The sequence below is a fragment of the Hipposideros armiger genome, unplaced genomic scaffold (genome assembly GCF_001890085.2).
Source record: "Hipposideros armiger isolate ML-2016 unplaced genomic scaffold, ASM189008v1 scaffold_1935, whole genome shotgun sequence".
NCBI lineage: Eukaryota > Metazoa > Chordata > Mammalia > Chiroptera > Hipposideridae > Hipposideros > Hipposideros armiger.
Window position 1 is genome coordinate 31,413 of NW_017733285.1, and position 18,816 is coordinate 50,228.

Below are 18,816 nucleotides of genomic sequence, written 5' to 3' on the forward strand. Positions count from 1 at the left end.
TATCACAGGATAGCGAGGTTAAAGTGGCTTAGGTAGAGAACACAAATACATAATAGTTTTTAAAGCCATTTTAATTTACAGTTGCTATTTAATGGGGAAATACTTTAGTCCATCCATAAAATAAACACACAATTATTAGTACAAATTCAAATTCCCAGAGGGAAGAAACTATACAAAATCTGTTTCAAGACCCCCAAAGGGTCCCTTTGGCAAGGTTCCAATCCATGCCTCACTTTCACAGTTTTTTTTTATGATTATGTTGGTTTCAGATGAGGAAAGAAATGGTTGCATCTTCAGATATTTAGAAAAGTTGCCCCATCATTGTATAATACTGCAGTTAATTTATCCCTACTGTGATGAGTTGTGTCATGAGGATTTGGGGAAGTGTCTATTTGAGGTTAATTGGTGCCTACCAGGTGGCCACCATGAATCTGGAAACCTGATTAATTCTAGTGTTTCTTTTCAGAATTGGGGGCCACATTTTGTTTGTTAATGATGCAGTTCTATTTTTTTTTAAATTGGGGAATTGGGGGAGGGGAACAGTGTTGGGGAATTGGGGAAGGGGACCAGCCAAGTTGTTGTTCTTCAGTCTTTACTGTGGAGGGCTCCAGTCGCCATCTGGCTTCCTGTCGGCAGCTCGTGGCCTCTAAGCTCAAGATGCCAAGTTCAGTCTTAGTTGTGGGTGGGCATAGCCACCATCCCATGTGGGAGTCAAACCAGCAGCCTTGTTGTTAAGAGTGCATGCTCTATCCACTGAGCCATCCAGGTGGCAGCTCAGTTCAAGGTGCCCAGTTCAGTCTTAGTTGAGGGCGGGTGTAGCCCACCATCGAACAGGCAGTCTTGTTGTTAGGAGCATGTGCTCTCACCAGCTGGGGCATCCTGCCACCTGTTGGTAGCTCAGTGGCAGCTCAACTCAGGCACAGCATCACTGGCCCATGTGGGAATCGAACTGGCGGCCCTGTTGCTCAGGGCTCTTGCTCTTAAGCTAACTCTTAACCAACTGAGCCACTCGGCCGGCCCATGATGCAATTCTTTTTTTTTTTTTTTAAAGATTTTTATTGGGGAATTGGGGGATGGGAACAGCACTGGGGAATTGGGGGAAGGGGAACAGACAAGTTGCGGTCCTTTTGTTCTTCAGTCTAGTTGTGGAGGACGTTGCTTCACTAGCCCAAGTTGGCACCATCATTGTGCTCTTCCCGGGAGAGGCAGATCAGTCGCTGGCTTCTGGAAGGCCGCTCACTGCGGCTGCTGGCTGCTCACGCTGGCTGCTGGCTACACACGGTAGCCCATGGCAACCCACTGCAGCAGGAGCAGCCTAGCTGTTGCTGGCGACTCACGGCAGCCCAGCTGCAGGTTGAGCTGTTGTTCAGCATCTTAGCTGTGGAGGGCAGTGTCACTGGCCCTCACATGTGGGATCTGAACTGGAGCCCTCTGACATCCCAAGCCAGCTCTTAACCAACGTGCCACTCAGCCGGTCCCATGATGTAATTCTTGAACTCTGTAAATTGGTCTTTTCTTCTCTGTAAGAGGCCCTTGTCTAAGGTATTTAGTCAGGGCATGCTGTTTGGTATGATGATCTGCTAAAGCATTTCCTCTAATGTCTCTGTTACTGTGGACCTGTACTTTTAGGGCAGCAACTTATTTGGGAAGCTTCAAGGCACAAGTAATTTGTGTATTTGTTATTCATTTTTTTAATACAAATAACTGAAGAGGCTAAAAGCCCCTTTTTTTTCTATAGCATTCCAAGTTGTGAACTACTTTAAAAGCAAACAAGCTCTCAATGGATATAGTTACCTCCCCCCCTTTTTTTTTTTTTACCAATGTCACATGCCCTAGTGAGGGCCATATTTTGGCTACTTGAGCCAATTTGATATCTGGTAATGGATAGATTTTAGATTCTATCAGAGAATCTAGAAAAATTATTGCATAATCAGCTTATTACCATCTTTTAAAAATAAAACCTATCAAAAAACAATATTAAATCAAGATTTTGTATAGGAGCATCCAAAAGTTTTTGTTGCAAGCATACACAGTTCAGAAATCATGAGATTCTCCTTCACTGGTAAGGATAACACAGTTGCTGTATTAAGAGTGTTACACTGGTGAATGGTCATATGAGAAAGAGAAAGTAACTGTGTGGTCATTAACCAACATAAAAATACTGCATATTTTAAGTGAACAGCTGAGATTGTATTGAATGTGGTACCATAGAAATGTAAACCTAATACAGGATCTGAAAATTCTCAGACTAGTTTAGCCAAGACTGCATTTTTTTTTCCGAGGAAAGATAAAAAACCTTGCTACTGGATCAGGGGATAGACAGTAAAAAGCAGTGTCTTTGATGTGTGTCAAGTTGTTGAGTTAATGCCCTTAGACTGTGACCTCTCCTTTTGTGTACGTTCAAAAAGAAAAGTTTATGATGATACGGCAGATCAACAAACAGGATTGTTGAAAAAATATTCTGAGATCACTGAAAGTTTTTGGTTTCCGTGTTTCGTGAGAATGGTTCCAATATGTTTGATTAAGTCAAATCACATAGAGGCCTATTTCAAAAAAGCTTGCTACCTATACTTTAGAAGACCCAGTGAATCCAAGAAATCACCTTGTCTCTAGTGGTCAGTCTTGGCTAATTTTGGATAATTTGTCATCGCTCATTAGGCTATGTGCTTGCTTAGCCAGCATATCATGGCGTAGGTCAGGGGTTGGCACACCGTAGCCTGCTGTCCAGATCCAGTCCGCTGGCTGTTTCTGTACAGCCTGTGAGCTAAAAATGGTTTTCACATTTTTAAATGGTGGGGGAAAAAACAAAAGAATAATGTTTCACCATGTGTAAAAATATATAAAACTCAAATTTCAGTGTCCATAAATAAAGTTTATTGGAACACGGCCATTCTCATTCACTTATGAATTGTCTGTGGTTGTTTTTACAGTACATTAGCAGAGTTGAATAGTTGCGAGAGAGACTATGTCTCACAAAGTAAAAAATATGTAGGCCCTTGACAGAATAAGTTTGATTAACCCTGGATAATAAACTGTTATTTTGTAGAATTAAAATTTCTCCTGAGAAGTTTTGTGAATAGAGTTATTGAGTCAGTCTCAGAATTTCAGGATGGGTTGCTGCATATCCTAAGATCTTGGTTTGGCTTGAAAAGAGTAGGATGGGCTGTCAGTAAATGCCTGAAGCATAATTTTCCAGGTAAATTGTTGATTTTTCCCTGGTGAAGGCAATACATAATGGCTATCTTCATCAGCAAGGACACGAAAAAAAGTAGAAATTGGACCAATAGAGTATAATGGTTTAGGCAGTACTAGAAAATGTGGTATGCCTGGTTAATAGCTCACAGGTATTGGATGAATCTTATGCCTCACCATCTCAGTTTTTGGGTTTTTTTTAAAGCAAGTAACATATTGCTTGAACTAATGCAAGCAATACTTAATCTTTATTATATTAAGTCTGTCATAGTTGGCTTAGATCTTCCTTAACTTCAGTGCTGAGAGGATTTTAGGCAACACTATCAACAGAGTGAATCCAGCGTCTCATGGGTTTTACTCCCATTATTCTGCCTCTTTTCCCCTCAGGAGTTCTGGTACCGTGGCCAATTGTTCGTTATATTTCGAATCAATATACTAATATCATAGCTGTAATTTGATAATGTGCAGTAGAATTTTCTTTGACCCCTGAAAATTTGTCTGTGGTTCATTTCTTCTGGTGGTGTTTCTTGTGAAGTAGATTCCTAGTGATGAAATTTGTAGGAAACTGCCACAGAGAAGGAGTATTCAGACAATGGCCTCAAAATAACATTTATAGTTATGGGACATGGAAAAGGATTCAGGATTGTTAGACATTCTTACTAATTTAATGGTCTTAGTACTCTGAGCAATCCAACTTTCTATGGTATTGGGATTAATAGTAAAGTTAGTGGCACCTGTATCAACGATAAACTGTATTGTTGTTCATCTCCTCAAATTGTCTGGTGAGTAGTTTGCTTTAAGTGGCATTATTGGGCAGATTCTGAGTAATTGTCCTAGTTCTTAAACAGTATGATACATTGAATCATCTAATTGCCCTTCTACTTGTAATTTCTCTAAGCACAGACATAGAGAACTGAGGAGTTTGTTGTCATTTTTAGCTTCTTAACTTCCTTGGGTTTTTTGAAAATGCTCAACCACGTGTTGGAGATAGTCTAAAATGGCGTTGTCCCATTCCAGATTATTTTTCTGACTAAATCCCCCCCCCTTTTTTTAATACAAAAATAGACATGATTTACTTCAGCTGTTAAATGCACCCTCCCTGCCCCTTCAACACTATGTAAAGCTTTTATTGGAATCTAGTGTTATACGTTCCTGTTGATTAATCTTTATTATTTTTGGTATTTTGAATTTTTGTCCAATTTATCTTTAAAAGAAAGACTTCATAAATGTCCTCATGTAGTGCATTTGCTATTCTTTTTACCCATTCAGGAACATTTAAAAAATGTGCACAGCTAAGTTATTTAACTCCTGTCTTGGCCTTTGCCGTTCTGTTCTTTTAACAATGAAATGAATCAGTTGTTCTAGATCTGGTAGAGTCTAACAAAATCTTGAATCCTGAAGCGAATTTTTATCCTGAGGATGAATTGAACCCTGCATTATAGACCTCCACTCAGATCTGGAATATGGTTCGGTTCTGCATCTATGTTCTGCCTTCTGCTCAGGCATGGGGATATTGAGCAGTGTGCTTATTTCTTTCCTAAGAAAAAGGTGAGAAAGAGCAGGTTGTTTAGGAAGTCAAGGGAAGGAGAAGAAATAGAAAGGGTAAGAATGAGAATGAAGATGAAAGTTGTGTGGAGACCAAGAGAGATTACTTGAATCTTAAGAAAATGTGAGGTGGCTACTGCTTGCTTCTCCTGAGAGAAAGCCTTTTATCACTAACTCCACCCACAAATGGTCAACAGTTGGTAAATGACGATAAAAGTAGCCATCTATTACATTTAATACAGCTAATCTATGTATGGACTGAGGTATAAGATGAAATGCTTTGTATTGCAAAGAAAAATTAACAGCCCCTACCGTGAGGCAGTTACACTTCAGCTGAAACAGTAGCGAGTGAGGGAACTAAGTGAATTGTGCACTTTTCTATGTCCCAGACATGCTTCTAGGTCCTGTAATTATTTTATTATATTTAATCTTCAAAATAATCTTGAGAAATACATAGATTACCCCTCCCCTTCCCCATTTTATAGTTTGGGCAATGAAGACTTGGAGAATTGAAATGGTTTTACCAAGATTACACAGCAAGAAGCATATGCAGCCAGGATTTGAATCTGGTCTAAGACATACACAAATAACTGTATAAGGCAGAAGGAAACATACAATTACAGAGGCGCAAAAATGGGCCATTGGAGTTTAACACCATCAAAGTTTCTTTAGTTCAGGAATATTTAAGAAAGGCTTCATGAATGGTGGTAGCATTTGAAGTGGGCTTTGCAGGTTGAGGGTAGGATTTTAACAGGCCAAAGCCTGTTTTCATTACACAAAACTAGAACAGTGAGAGCAAATGTTGGAAGCCAGTGTAACAAAAAAGGGATTGTATGTATTACCTTGAGTTATAGAAAAAAAAGCTGAAAAGGAAGGTCAAGACAGGAATATGAAAGTTTCAGTACAAATACAACAGGTTATTCAATAACAGACAAAATCATTCCAAATACCATAATTACCTGTGGAGATTACACTTAATTTGTCTTGGCAACTCTTTATTTCAGGACTAGTATTGCAGAGGACCCGGCGGGTTCAATGATAATGGAGCAACATGGCGGTAGGGCTGGTTGTGGGGCTGTATCTCAGGAGGATTGGAAAATGCTTTTAACAGGAGCCAATGTATTCTCTGATTATTTATTTTTAGTCCAAACCATTTTACAACATGAAACCCTTATCAAAGGCTGACAGAGAAAAAGCTATGCGTCAGATGATTCCAAAACTAAGTGATTTATTGGAACTTGCGCAGAAGGAGAAAAAGATTGTGATGTTTGATCTTAATGCGCCTCCACCAAAACATCCCCTCAGAAACACGTTTGTCCGCCGGGTAGTAAGCGTGATCCTTGACTCTAACATTGAGCAACATCGGGTATGTCTGTCTCAGTACTGATGGTAGAGGTTGGGAGGTGGGTAGCATGTCCCAGGAGCATAGCGCTGAACCTGCCCTATCTTGTAGATCTTCCCTGAGATCCTTGAATAAATTTGCTCCCTGTAGAAATGGAGATTACAGATAAATGCAACAATCTAAGAATGATCCACTTATATTTATCTCAGTGGGGGAATACATTGAGGCTGTTTGCTATTCCAAATCCAATGAAATATCAGCACTCTGTTAAAAAGGAATGTGTATAATGACTACATGATGTGACCTGGGCCATCACCAACATAGAGCTATTAGAAAGGGCCTGGGGAACACTAAGGCTTTAAGGACATGGCTTCAATTAATGATGTGGAAAGAACAGCTGGTTCTTATTTGAGCAGAGATTTGTTCATCATATTTTTCAGAAGCAACTCTCTGCATTGGGATAGTCAATCATTCCAAATCTCTTAAATTCTCAATATGGAAGAGTGCTGTGAGTGAAATAAGTATGTGTTATTTTGCCAATGGGACTATTTTCACAGATGAGTCATAATAGCATTCTCTGTTGTCAGGAAATGAGCCCTCTCCAGGATGATTTTGAGCCAGAGGAGATGTTTATGATTCCCACCTTTCACCCACACCTACCAATGCCTCATCCACTTTGGCTTGTGTCAGGCTATCTGCACACGATGGGCCTTGACCCATGATGTTACCTGAGAAAACTCATCTCCAGAACAACCCTGGCAAAAGCCCCATTATAAGAGTTCATTAGACAAAGTTAGGCCAAGGGTTAGACTCTCTCTCTGCTCCCTATAGACTGTTACCAGTGCTGGAATGGGGCTCCATCTATTCTACGTGGAGCTGTTTGTACCTCAACAGTTGATTATCCACTGAAAGACTTCCTGTTTCTCCTTACAGATTTATTGGTTGACAGCTTTTGATAGGCAGTATGTCAAGTTGAAAGCTCCTGGTTTTCAGCAAGTAGGCCGATTATACTCCATTGAACGCCTTACAAAAGAAAATATCACTAAAATAAACGTTGACTACAAGAAATTGTTCTACAGTGGGTTGAGGTAAGTGTTTGACCACCTCACTCTTGGCATGTGCTGCCTTACTTGCATAAAATCTGCATTCTAACCAAGCTACATGGCTTCCCCTTCTCATCTCAGGACTTCTGTGTGGCTATCTTTTTGGAGTCCCCTCCTGCCCGCTTCTTGCCCTTCCCTCCCTCTCTTCCTTCCTCCCTCTGCCAACAAACGTTTATCAAGCGTAGACTATTTCCCTGGAATACAGTCTTCTGCCCCTTCTCCCTTGTGCTCCACGCTCTCATCATTAAACACACGTTTTGTATGCTTGGCATTTTTGTTTTTGTGTAAGGTGATCATTGAAAAGTCAGAACTCAAAAAGTTGTTTATTTTCTCCTGCCATTACCAGATGGATTGCAGTACCTCACAAATAGCTTTGTGAGCCACATAGTCAGGTTTCTTATAGGCATAATTAAGAACATGACTAAATCATTATTTAAAAAACTTAAAACAGCGAAGCATGAGAAGAAACTAAAATTATTAAAGACCATATTTATAAACATATAACTAGAGGCAGATTTTCAGAATTAAAAGCACCTGGGAATAAAATGGTAACTTTTTCAAACTTAACTGTTATTAATTATTGCTTAATTTAATCCATATGTCCTTTATCTTAGATTTAAAAATGGTTTCAGATAATTCTAAATGTTTCCAAGACAATGTCTTCCTTGGAGATATGTGTATTCAAAATCTCCTTGGGCTTAATAAAAATTCCTCTAGATATCTTTCTGAACCTCAAGCCATGAACTAGGCTGTGGGATGCACCTGTTTCCCTGCTTTTCCTGCCTCTTGGCCATGGTGTGGTTTATAAAATACATCATTTTTTAGCACTGGAAAATTGTGCTTTACCTCTGGTTCCTGATCAGATTTCTCTTTGCCGAATTACTCCTATATTTTTAGTGTACTTCTGTGTGTGTGTGTGTGTGTGTGTGTGTGTGTGTGTATGAATGTACATTTCCTTTTCTTCGGAATCATAATTTAGATTAATCTAGTAGTTGAGAAACAATTTTAATACCTTCAATTTGTTGAGCTTTTATTATGTGTCAAGTTCTATGGTTGGTAGACCACAGGCTCTTTTATAAATCCTGGCCTACCCATCAACTACATATAACTTTGGACAAGTTTCTAATTGTCAGTTTTCTTATTTGTAAATTGAGAATAACAATAACCTGATGGACTATTTAAGTGATTAAGTGAGTTACTTCATATTTTGCACATAATAAAATGCTGGGCAAATGTTAACACAATAAACATTAGCTGTTGCTTTTATCATCAACATCCTTACATGCTGTGCCCTGGAAATGATCTTCATTTCCTTTCCCTTGCCTCAAACTCTAATTCCTTACAATGACTGATCTGTTCTCTGTTTCTTTCTTTCTTTCTTTATTAAAATTTATTGGGGTGACAATGGCAACAAAATTACATAGGTTTCAAGTGTATAATTCTATAATACATCATATATATTCATTACGTTTTTACCACCCAGAGTGAGTTCTCCTTCCATCACCATGTATTTGACCTCCTTTACCCTCTTCTATTACTCTTCCGCCCCTCTTACCCTCTGGTAACCACTAAACTATTGTCTGTGTCTATGAGTTTTTGTTTCTTTATTTGCTTGTCTTGTTCCTTTGTGGCCTTCAGTTTTATATCCCACATATGAGTGAAGTCATATGGTTCTCGACTTTTTCTGTCTGACTTATTTCGCTTAGCACAATAATCTCAAGATCAATCCATGTTGTTGCAAATGGCACTATTTCATCTTTTCTTATTAGTAGAGCAGTATTCCATTGTGTATATGTACCACATCTCTATCCAATCATCTATCAAAGGATACTTTAGTTGTTTCTTTTGGGTCATCGGGAAAGTCATGATGTATTTTTCTGTTTTTCAATGCAAAAATGCATCATGACTTTCCCAACGACCCAGTATGTCTTGGCCATGGTAAATTATGGTGCAATGAACATTGGAGTACATATATCTTTATGGGTAAATGTTTTCAGATTTTTTTGGTAGATACCCAGGAGAGGGATTGCTGGATCATATGGTAATTGTACTCTTAATTTTTTTAGGAACCTCCATACTGTTCTCCATAGCGGCTGCACCAATTTACATTCCCACCAGCAGTGTATTAGAGTTTCTTTTTCTCCACAGCCCCTCCAACACTTGTTATTATTTGTCTTGTTGATGATAGCCATTCTAACAGGTTTGAGGTGATATCTCACTGTGGTTTTGATTTGCATTTCCTAATAACTAGTGAAGTTGAACATTTTTCATATATCTGTAGGCCATTTGTATATCTTGTTGGGAGAAGTTTCTGTTCATGTCCTCTGCCCATTTTTAATTGGATTGTTTGTCTCTTTGTTGTTGAGTTGTATGAGTTCCTTATATATTTTGGATATTAGCCCCTTATTGGAGGTATTGTTTGCAGATATCTTCTCCCATTCAGTTGGTTGCCTCTTTGTTTTGTTGATGGTTTCTTTTAATGTGCAGAAGCTTTTTAGTTTGATATAGTCTCATTCATTCATTTTAGCTTTTATTATTTCCCTTGCCTTTGAGGTCAAATTCATAAAATCCTCTTTGAACCCAAGATCCATAAGTTTAGCACCTATGCTTTCTTCTATGCAGTTTATTGTTTCAGGTCTTATGTTTAGGTCTTTGATCCATTTTGAGTTAACCTCTTGGGTACCAATTTATTTGAAAAAAAATTTGCATATGGAATGGATTTAATTTTTCGGTACTTGGAGTAACATGTAAAAGCACTAGATTTTATGTAAAAATTCATTTATTTCTAAAAAATCAGTGACATACATAGTAGTGAGATGACTTCAGGTAATTAGAATTGCAAAACAAAAATAAATAATTAAAACACAAAACTAAAACAAATAAATTCAAGGTATAGCAAAAAGTAAATTACTAATTGTTAATGAAGAGTATGGTATTTTTCAAAGCAATTAGGTAAATGCAGTGGCACTTGGCATTGTTTGCACTGCCAGGTAGTCTCCTAATTTTATGTTGATAACAAACACAACACTGTGCCCAATTTTTTGCCTGCAAACAAAATGGTGTATCGCTATTTGAAGGACGTCCACGACAATTATAATTTGGCAGTGACACTTGCTCCAATCATTGTTCAGCAATAGCTAGACGAAATGAATGCCTGTTTTGGTTGTGCAGCTGATTTTAGAATATAAAACATGTGCATTATAAAAGGCTATGTCTATTAGATAAAAAACCCCATTTCCTTGTATCCCTTTACACATTTTCTCATAACAGGGAAGCAAGCTAGCATTTGATCCCGTTTATCAACGCCTCCCATACCTTTATTATACTCAAGCTCACATACTGGTTTTATAATATTTTCGATATCACCACCTTGCTTTTTCCTCTTTTTGCCATAGTCATTTTCATTAAAACTTTCATTATCACTTTCATAAAATATATTCCTTATTTCTGACATTATGGGGCAGTGTATCCCAAACAAGTTTCACTGAAATACTGTAAGTGTTCTCCTGTTGCAACTGATATAAACTACTCTAAAATGAACAAGAATGTACATGTTAAATATTGTCTTAAATCGAATAACAAGTTAGACTTGTCATCTTGCACATAGGCAAAGCAAGTGCATGACGAGTCTCAGTCATCAAATGTACCCAAGGGGTTAATTTGGGTACACGGTGACAGATCACAGTCTAGTTTCATTCTTTTGCACATGGCTTTCCAATTCTCCCAGCACCATTTACTGAAGAGGCTATCTTTTCTCCATTGTATGTTTTTGGCTTCTTCGTCGAAAAATTATCTGTCCATATTTATGTGGGTTTATTTCTGGGTTTTCAGTTCTATTCTATTCGACTGTATGTCTGTTTTTCTGCCAATACCATGCTGTTTTGATTATTGTTGCTCTGTAGTACAAACTGAAGTCAGGGAATGTGATACTTCCAGCATTATTCTTTTTTCCTTAGGATTGCTTTGGCTATTGGAGGTCTTTTGTGATTCCATAGAAATCTGATGATTTTTTGTTCTATTTCTTTAAAAAATGCCATTGGGATTTTGATTGGGATTGCATTAAATCTGTATATTGCTTTGGTAATATGGCCATTTTAACTATGTTGATTCTTCCAGTCCATGAACACGGAATGTCTTTCTACTTCTTTGTGTCTTTTTCAATTTCTTTTAAAAATATAAAAAAAATACAGTGTCTTTAGTTTTCAGTGTATAGGCCCTTCACATCCTTTGTTAAGCTTATTCATAGGTATTTTATTCTTTTTGTTACAATTGCAAAAGGAATTGTTTTTTCTAACTTCTTTTTCTGAAATTTCATTGTTAATATATAGGAATACAATAAATTTTTGTACATTGATTTTGTAGCCAGCAACTTGACTGTATTCGTTTATTGTTTCTAATTGCTTTTTAGTGGAGTCTTTAAGGTTTTCTATATAAAGAATCATGTTGTCTGTAAAAAGTGACAACTTTACTTCTTCATTCCCAATTTGGATGCCTTTTATTTCTTTCTCTTGCCTGATTGCTCTGGCTAGGACTTCCAATACTATGTTGAATAGCAGTGGTGATAGTGGACAACCATGTCTTGTTTTTGAACATTGTTCTCCATTTCTATAATTTTGTCATTTCAAGAATGTTACATAAACAGAATCATAGAGTACATGACCTGTTGTGGTTGTATTTTTTTTACAGTTAATTCCCTTGAGATCCATCCAGGTTGTTGTATATATCAATAGTATGTTCTTTTCTGTTGCTGAGTAGTATTCAATTGTATGGATGTTTATTTAATCATTCACCAGCTTAAGGATATCTGATTCTTTTTACTTATGAGCTATTATAAATAAATGTTATGAACATTTGTGTACAGGTTTTCATGTGAACATAATTTTTTTTTTAAGATTTTTATTGGGGAATTGGGGGATGGGAACAGTGCCGGGGAATTGGGGGAAGGGGAACAGACAAGTTGCTGTTGTTTTGTTCTTCGGTCTAGTTGTGGAGGACATTGCTTCACTGGCCCAAGTTGGCACCATCGTTGCGCTCTTCCGGGGCCAGGCAGATCAGTCACCAGCTTCTAAACGGCCGCTCACTGCGGCTGCTGGCTACACATGGTAGCGCATGGCAACCCACTGCAGCAGGGGTTGCAGCCTATGCCACCAGCGGCGATTCATGGCAGCCCAGCTCCAAGTTGAGCTGTTGTTCAGCATCTTAGCTGTGGAGGGCAGTGTCACTGGCCCTCATATGTGGGATCTGAACCGGGGCCCTCTGGCGTCCCAAGCCAGCTCTTAACCAATGCGCCACTCGGCCAGCCCTGAACATAATTTTTTTTACACTTAAAGTCCATACTCAGATTTCCTTCATTTAAAAAAAAGTCTAAATTTTGGTAAAATACACATAATATAAAATTTACTATTTTAATAATTTTAAGTGTACATTTCAGTAGTTTTAACATAAATTCATAACATTGTGCAACCATCTCACCACCCATCTATCTAACTCTTTTCATTTTGTAAACTCAAATTTTATACTCATCAACAATAACCCTACAACCTTCCCACCCCAGACCCCAGCAACCACCATTCTACTTTCTGTCTTTATGATTTTGATTCATATAAGTGGAATCATATAGTATTTGTCTTTTTGCGACTGGCTTATTTCACTTAGAATGAAGTCCACAAGGTTCATTCATGCTGAATTCAACCATTACAGAATTTTCTTCATTTGTAAGGCTGACTAATATGTCATTGTATGTATATTCCACAGTTTGCTTACCTATTCATTGGTCAATGGACATTTGGGTTGCTTCCACATTTTAACTATTGAGAATAATGCTGCTATGAACATTGGTGTACAAACACCTTTTATAAACGCTGCTTTTAGTTCCTTTGGGTATACTGACATACCTTGTTTTATTGTGCTACACTATGCAGATATTGAATTTTTTACAAATTGAAGTTTTGTGGCAACCCTGTGTTGAGAAAATCTGTTGGCATTTGTTCACTTTGTGTCTTTGTGTCACTTTTTGGTAATTCTCTCAATCTTTCAAACTTTTTCATTATTGTATTTGTTATGGTGATCTGTTATCAGTGATATTTGATGTTACTATTGTGATTGTTTTGGGGTGCCACAAACCACACCCATTTAAGATGGAAAACTTAGTCGATAGACGTCATGCATGTTCTGACTACTCCACCATTGGCTGCTCCACCATCTCTCTCCCTCTTTTCTGGCCTCCCTATTCCCTGAGACACAACAATATTGAAATTAGGCCAATTAATAACCCTGCAATGACCTCCAAGTGTTCAAGTAAAAGGAAGAATCACATGTTATCTCACTTTAAATCATAACCTAGGAATGATGAGGCTTAGTGAAAAGGGCATGTCAAAAGTCAAGATAGCTTAAAAGCTAGGCTTATTGTGCTAACAATTTTTGAATGCAAAAGAAAGTTCTTGAAGGAAATGAAAAGTGCTACTCCAGTGAACACACAAGTGACAAGAAAGCAAAATAGCCTTATTGCTGATATGGAGAAAGTTTTAGTGGTCTGGATAGGTCAAATCAGCCTCAATATTCCACTTAAGCTAAAGCCATATCCAGAGCAAGGCCCTAACTCTTCAATTCTATGAAGGCAGAGAAGTGAGGAAGCTGCAGAAGAAAAGTTTGAAGCTAGCAGGGGTAGGTAGGTTCATGTAGTTTAAGGAAAGAAACTGTCTCCATAACATAAAAGTGCAAAGTGAGACAGCAAGTGTTGATTTAGAAGCTGCAGCAAGTTATCCAGAAGATCTAGCTAAGATAATTAATGAAGGTGGCTACACTAAACAAATTTTCAATGTAGGTGAAGAGCATTATGTTGGAAGACGAGGCCACCTAGGACTCTCACAGCTACAGAGAAGAAGTCAATGCCTGGCTTCAAAGCTTTAAAGGACAGGCTGACTGTCTTGGTAGGGGCTAATGCAGCTGGAGACTTTAAGTTGAAGCCAGTGCTCATTTACCATTTGAAAATCCTAGGGCCCTTAAGAATTATGTTAAATCTACTCTGCCTGTGCTCTATAAATGGAATAACAAAGCCTGGATGACAGCACATCTTTTTATAACATGTTTTACTGAATATTTAAACCCACTTTTGAGACCTCAGAAAAAGGATTCCTTTCAAAATATTACTGCTTATTGATAATGCATCAGGTCACTCAAGAGCTCTGATGGAGATGTATAATGAAATTAATATTGTTTTCATTCCTACTAACACAATAATCATTCTGCAGCCCATGGATCAAGGAGTTATTTTGACTTTTAAGTCTTATTATTTAAGAAATACATTTTGTAAGGCTCTAGCTATCATAGATAATGATTACTCTGATGGATCTGGACAAGTAAATTGAAAGCCTTCTGTAAAGGATTCATCATTCTAGATGCCATTAAGAGCATTTGATTCATGGGAAGAGGTCAAAATATCAACATTAAGAAAAGATTGGAAGAAGTTGATTCCAACCCTAATGGATGGTTTGAGAGGATTGACTCCAATTTTGAAAGAAGTTTTGCTGTGGGTAAAATGCTGTCAAACAGCATTGCATGCTACAGAGAAATTTATGAAAGGAAGAGTCAATCGATGGGGCAAACTTCATTGTTGTCTTATTTTATGAAATTGTCACACTCATCTCAACCGTCAGCAACCAGCATTCTGATTGGTCTGCAGCCATCAACATCAAGGCAAGACCCTCCACCAGCAAAAAGATTACGATTTGGTGAATGCTCAAGGGATGGTTAGCATTTTTTAGCAATAAAGTATTTTTTAATTAAGGTGTGTACATTAACAGAACATTTAGACATAATGCTCTTGCACACTTAATAGACTACAGTTAGTGTAACCATAACTTCTGTATGTACTGGGAAACCAAAAAAATTGTATGACTGGCTTTATTGCAATATTCATTTTATTATAGTGTTCAGGTACCAATATGTCTGCAATATGTCTGAGGTGTGCCTGTATAACCAGAAGTGGAATTGCTGGATAATATGGTAATTCTATTTTTAATGTTTTGAGGAACCACCATACTGTTTTCCACAGCAGCTGTACCAACAGTGAAGAAGTGTTCTAATCTATCCACATCCTCTACATCCTTGTTGATTTCTGTTTGATGTAGCCATCCTAATGGGTTGGTGGTCTTTAAATGTTTGGTGGAATTCACCAGTGAAATCATTTGGTCCAGAATTTTCTTTTTCAGGGGATTTTTGGTTAATGATTCAGTCTCCTTACTCGTTCACTCTCCATACTCCTTACTCATGATTCAGCCTTGGTCGATTTTGTGTTTCTAGGAATTTGTCCATTTAACCTAGGTTATCCAATTTGTTGGGGGAACAATTGTGTTTAGTCCTCTCTTATAATCCTTTTTATTTCTGTAAAATTGGTAGTAATGTCCCCACTTTCATTTATGATTTCAGTAATTTGAGTCTTTTCTTTTTTGTTCATTTAGCTTAAGGTTTATCATTTTTGTCCATTCTTTTCAAAGAACTAACTTTTGGTTTCATTGATTTTCTTTGTTGGTTTTCTCTTCTCTATTTTGTTTATGTCTGCTCTAATTTTTATTATTTTCTTCCCCTTGCTATGTTGGGTCAATTTTTTCTTCGTATTCTAGTTTTTGTAAAGTTAGTTTGTTTATTTGAAATGTTTCTTGTTTTTTAAGTGTAAGCACTGACTGCTATAAATTTCTCCTCTAGAACTACTTTTGCTGCATCCCATGAGTTTTGGTATGTTGTTTGCATTTTCATTCATCTAAGTCTTTTCTTTCTTTTTTTTTTAGCTGAGCCATCCTGCCACCTGTTGTCAGCTCAGCAGCAACTCAGCTCGGGCCGGGACTCGAACCACTGTTGCTCAGAGCTCAAACCCTTGAGCGAGCTCTTAACCAACTGAGCCACTCGGCTGGCCCGATTCTTTTTCTTTTTTTTTCCTTTTTTTTTTTCATCTACGTCTTTTCTAACTTCCTTTGTGATTTCTTTTTTGATCCTTTGGTTGTTTAAAAGTGTATTGTTTAATTTCCACAAATCTGAATTTTCCAGTTTTCCTTCTGTTACTGATTTCTAACTTCACCTGTTGTGATTGAAGAAGATACTTTGTATGATATCTATCTTTTTATATCTCCTGACCCTTAATTAGTGATATAATATATAGTCTCTCCTGAAAAATGTCCCCTGTGCACTTAAAAAGAATGTATATACTGTTATTTTGGGGTTGGGGTTGAGTGTTTTGTATATGTCTGTTAGGTATACTTAGTTTCTTGTGTTGATTAATTTCTCTATTTCCTTACTTAATTTCTGTCTGCTTACTTATCCATTATTAAGAATAGGATATTGAAGTCTCCAGCTATTATTGTGTAGCTATCTATTTCTTCCCTCAATTCTGTCAGTTTTTGCTTCATAAATTTTGCTGATCTGTCATTAGGTGTGTAAATGTTTATAATTTTTATATCTTCTTGATGTATTAAAACTTTTATTAACATGTAATGTCTTTTGTCTCTCATAACCTGTTTTGATATAAAACTATTTTGTCTGATATTGATATAGCCACCCAAACTGTTTTTGGTTACTTTTTGCATGGAATATCTTATTCATCCTTTTACTTGCAATCTATCTGTGTCTTTGGATCTAAAGTGAGTCTTTTATAGACAATGTAAAGTTGGATCATGTATTTTTATTCATTCTGTCAATCTCTGTCTTTTGATTGAAGAGCTTAATCCATTTACATTTAAAATATTTACTGATAAGGAGGGACTTTTATCATTTTGTTACTTCAATGATTTCTGTAAATATTTGTTATTTTGTTTCCATTATCTGGTATTTTATTTTGTCCCTTATTTTCTGCATTACTGTTTCCTTTTGTGTTTAGTTGATTTTTTAAAAATCCTTTTCTCATTTCTTTTTTTGTGTATTTTATACCTATTTTCTTTGTGATTACATGGGAATTACATTTAACTTAAAGTTATAACATTTTGAATTTATATACCAGCTGAACTTCAATAACATACAAAACTCTGCTTCTTTACAGCTTCATTCTTACCCTTTTTAGTTGTCTGTCCAATTGCTCCCATACCATTTGTTGACAAAACTCTCTATTCCATTTAATTGCTTTTTCATCTTTGTCAAAAATCATTTGGGCATATTTGTGTGGGCCTATTAATGGGTATTAAATTATGTTGTGCTGATCTATGTGCTTATGTCTTCTAATACCGTACTGTTTTGACTCTTGTAACTATATAGTAAGCCTTAATATTGGGTAGGGTAATTCCCCCTCAACTTATTCTTCTTTTTCAAGATTGTTTTCGTTTCTTTGGGGTTGAGCTTTTCCATATAAATTTTCAAATCAGCTGGACTAACTGTACAAAAAATGTTGCTGAGGTTTTGATAAGAATTACATTAAGCTATAAAACAATTTGAGAATTGATGTCTTTATAATAGTAAGTCTTCTAATCTATGAATACATATGTCTCTCCATTTATGTAAATCATTTTTGATTACTTTCATCAATATTTTTTAGTTTTAAACTATAGTTCCTACTTACTTTGTTAAGATTATATGTAACTATTTAATTTTGGGGGGGGGTGATTTTTAATGGTATTGTGTTTTAAATTTCGGTCTTTGTATTTTCATTATTAATATACAGAAATATGATTGTTTTTTGTGTGTTGATTTCAAAAAGTTTTAAAAGTAGCTTTTTACTACCGTTTCCTTATTTCTGTTTTAAAATTTATCTTTAGGTGATCTGTAGAATCATCTTACAGAAATACTGGGTAACTAATTGACAGCACTCTTGCAAAGGTGGCATTATTATTTTTATCTTATGTTTATATACTGAGCATAAGAATGTGCCCCACTAGTATATGACAGAAGTGGGCTTCAAACCCAAGCTTGTTCAGAGCTGTTTCCAATATGCTATACCAACTCAATTTTCAAAAAAAAAATTTTTGAAGGCACTTACATGGTATATTTTCTGAGAAATTTAATCCCTGAAAATGACAGCTTGACTAGCATTACTAGATATCCTTCTATTTACTTTCTTCCTGTCTCTCTAGACAGTGCAAAAGTATCTGCTGATATTTAATGCATTGAAAAATGTTGGGCTCCATTTCCCCTACTCAGTTCTTGTAAAAGTTTTTTATATATGAAATTTAAATGTTCACCAGATTGGTATTTGTGTATTCATTCCTTCAGTTACTATTTATGAAGGTAGGTGTTAATGCTAGGTACTGGATATACAGAGATGAATGTCACTGTCTCTGCAGTTAATTTGCTTAGACTCAATCAAGTAAAGAAGACTGATAGGAAAGCAGATAGAGTAGTGGGTTGTCAAGTGTTTGATGGAAGTAAGTATAGTTGCTATCCAAATAGTGTGCTAGAGCTGGTTCATACCAGCTCATGGGAGCCAATTATTAAATATTCAGAAATTTGCAAACTTGTTTTACCAATGGTAGCTTGAAATTGGCTATGGTAAGAGTATTTGCACCATGGAAATTCGCAAATAGTACAAATAGGGCTTTTCTTTTTCTTCCTTGACCCTTCTCCTCCCTTCCCTTTTTCCTCCCTAGGACATCCAGTTTACTAACACACCACCATTAGTACGGGTATTAAATCCAGGCCTTTATGTCATTGCAACAT

The 18,816-nt window shown here is 36.7% G+C and overlaps 1 protein-coding gene across 1 annotated transcript in view; it reads left to right on the plus strand.

Moving 5' to 3' along the window:
• Positions 1-18,816, plus strand: part of GDPD4 (glycerophosphodiester phosphodiesterase domain containing 4) — a gene marked incomplete at its 5' end in the record, with an annotated part of 61,092 nt that overhangs the window by 30,980 nt on the left and 11,296 nt on the right. Inside the window, 2 exons of the mRNA XM_019634783.1 lie at positions 5,882-6,103; positions 7,013-7,167. Coding sequence (XP_019490328.1) covers positions 5,882-6,103; positions 7,013-7,167 — 377 coding nt within the window. The remainder of the gene's footprint in view (positions 1-5,881; positions 6,104-7,012; positions 7,168-18,816) is intronic.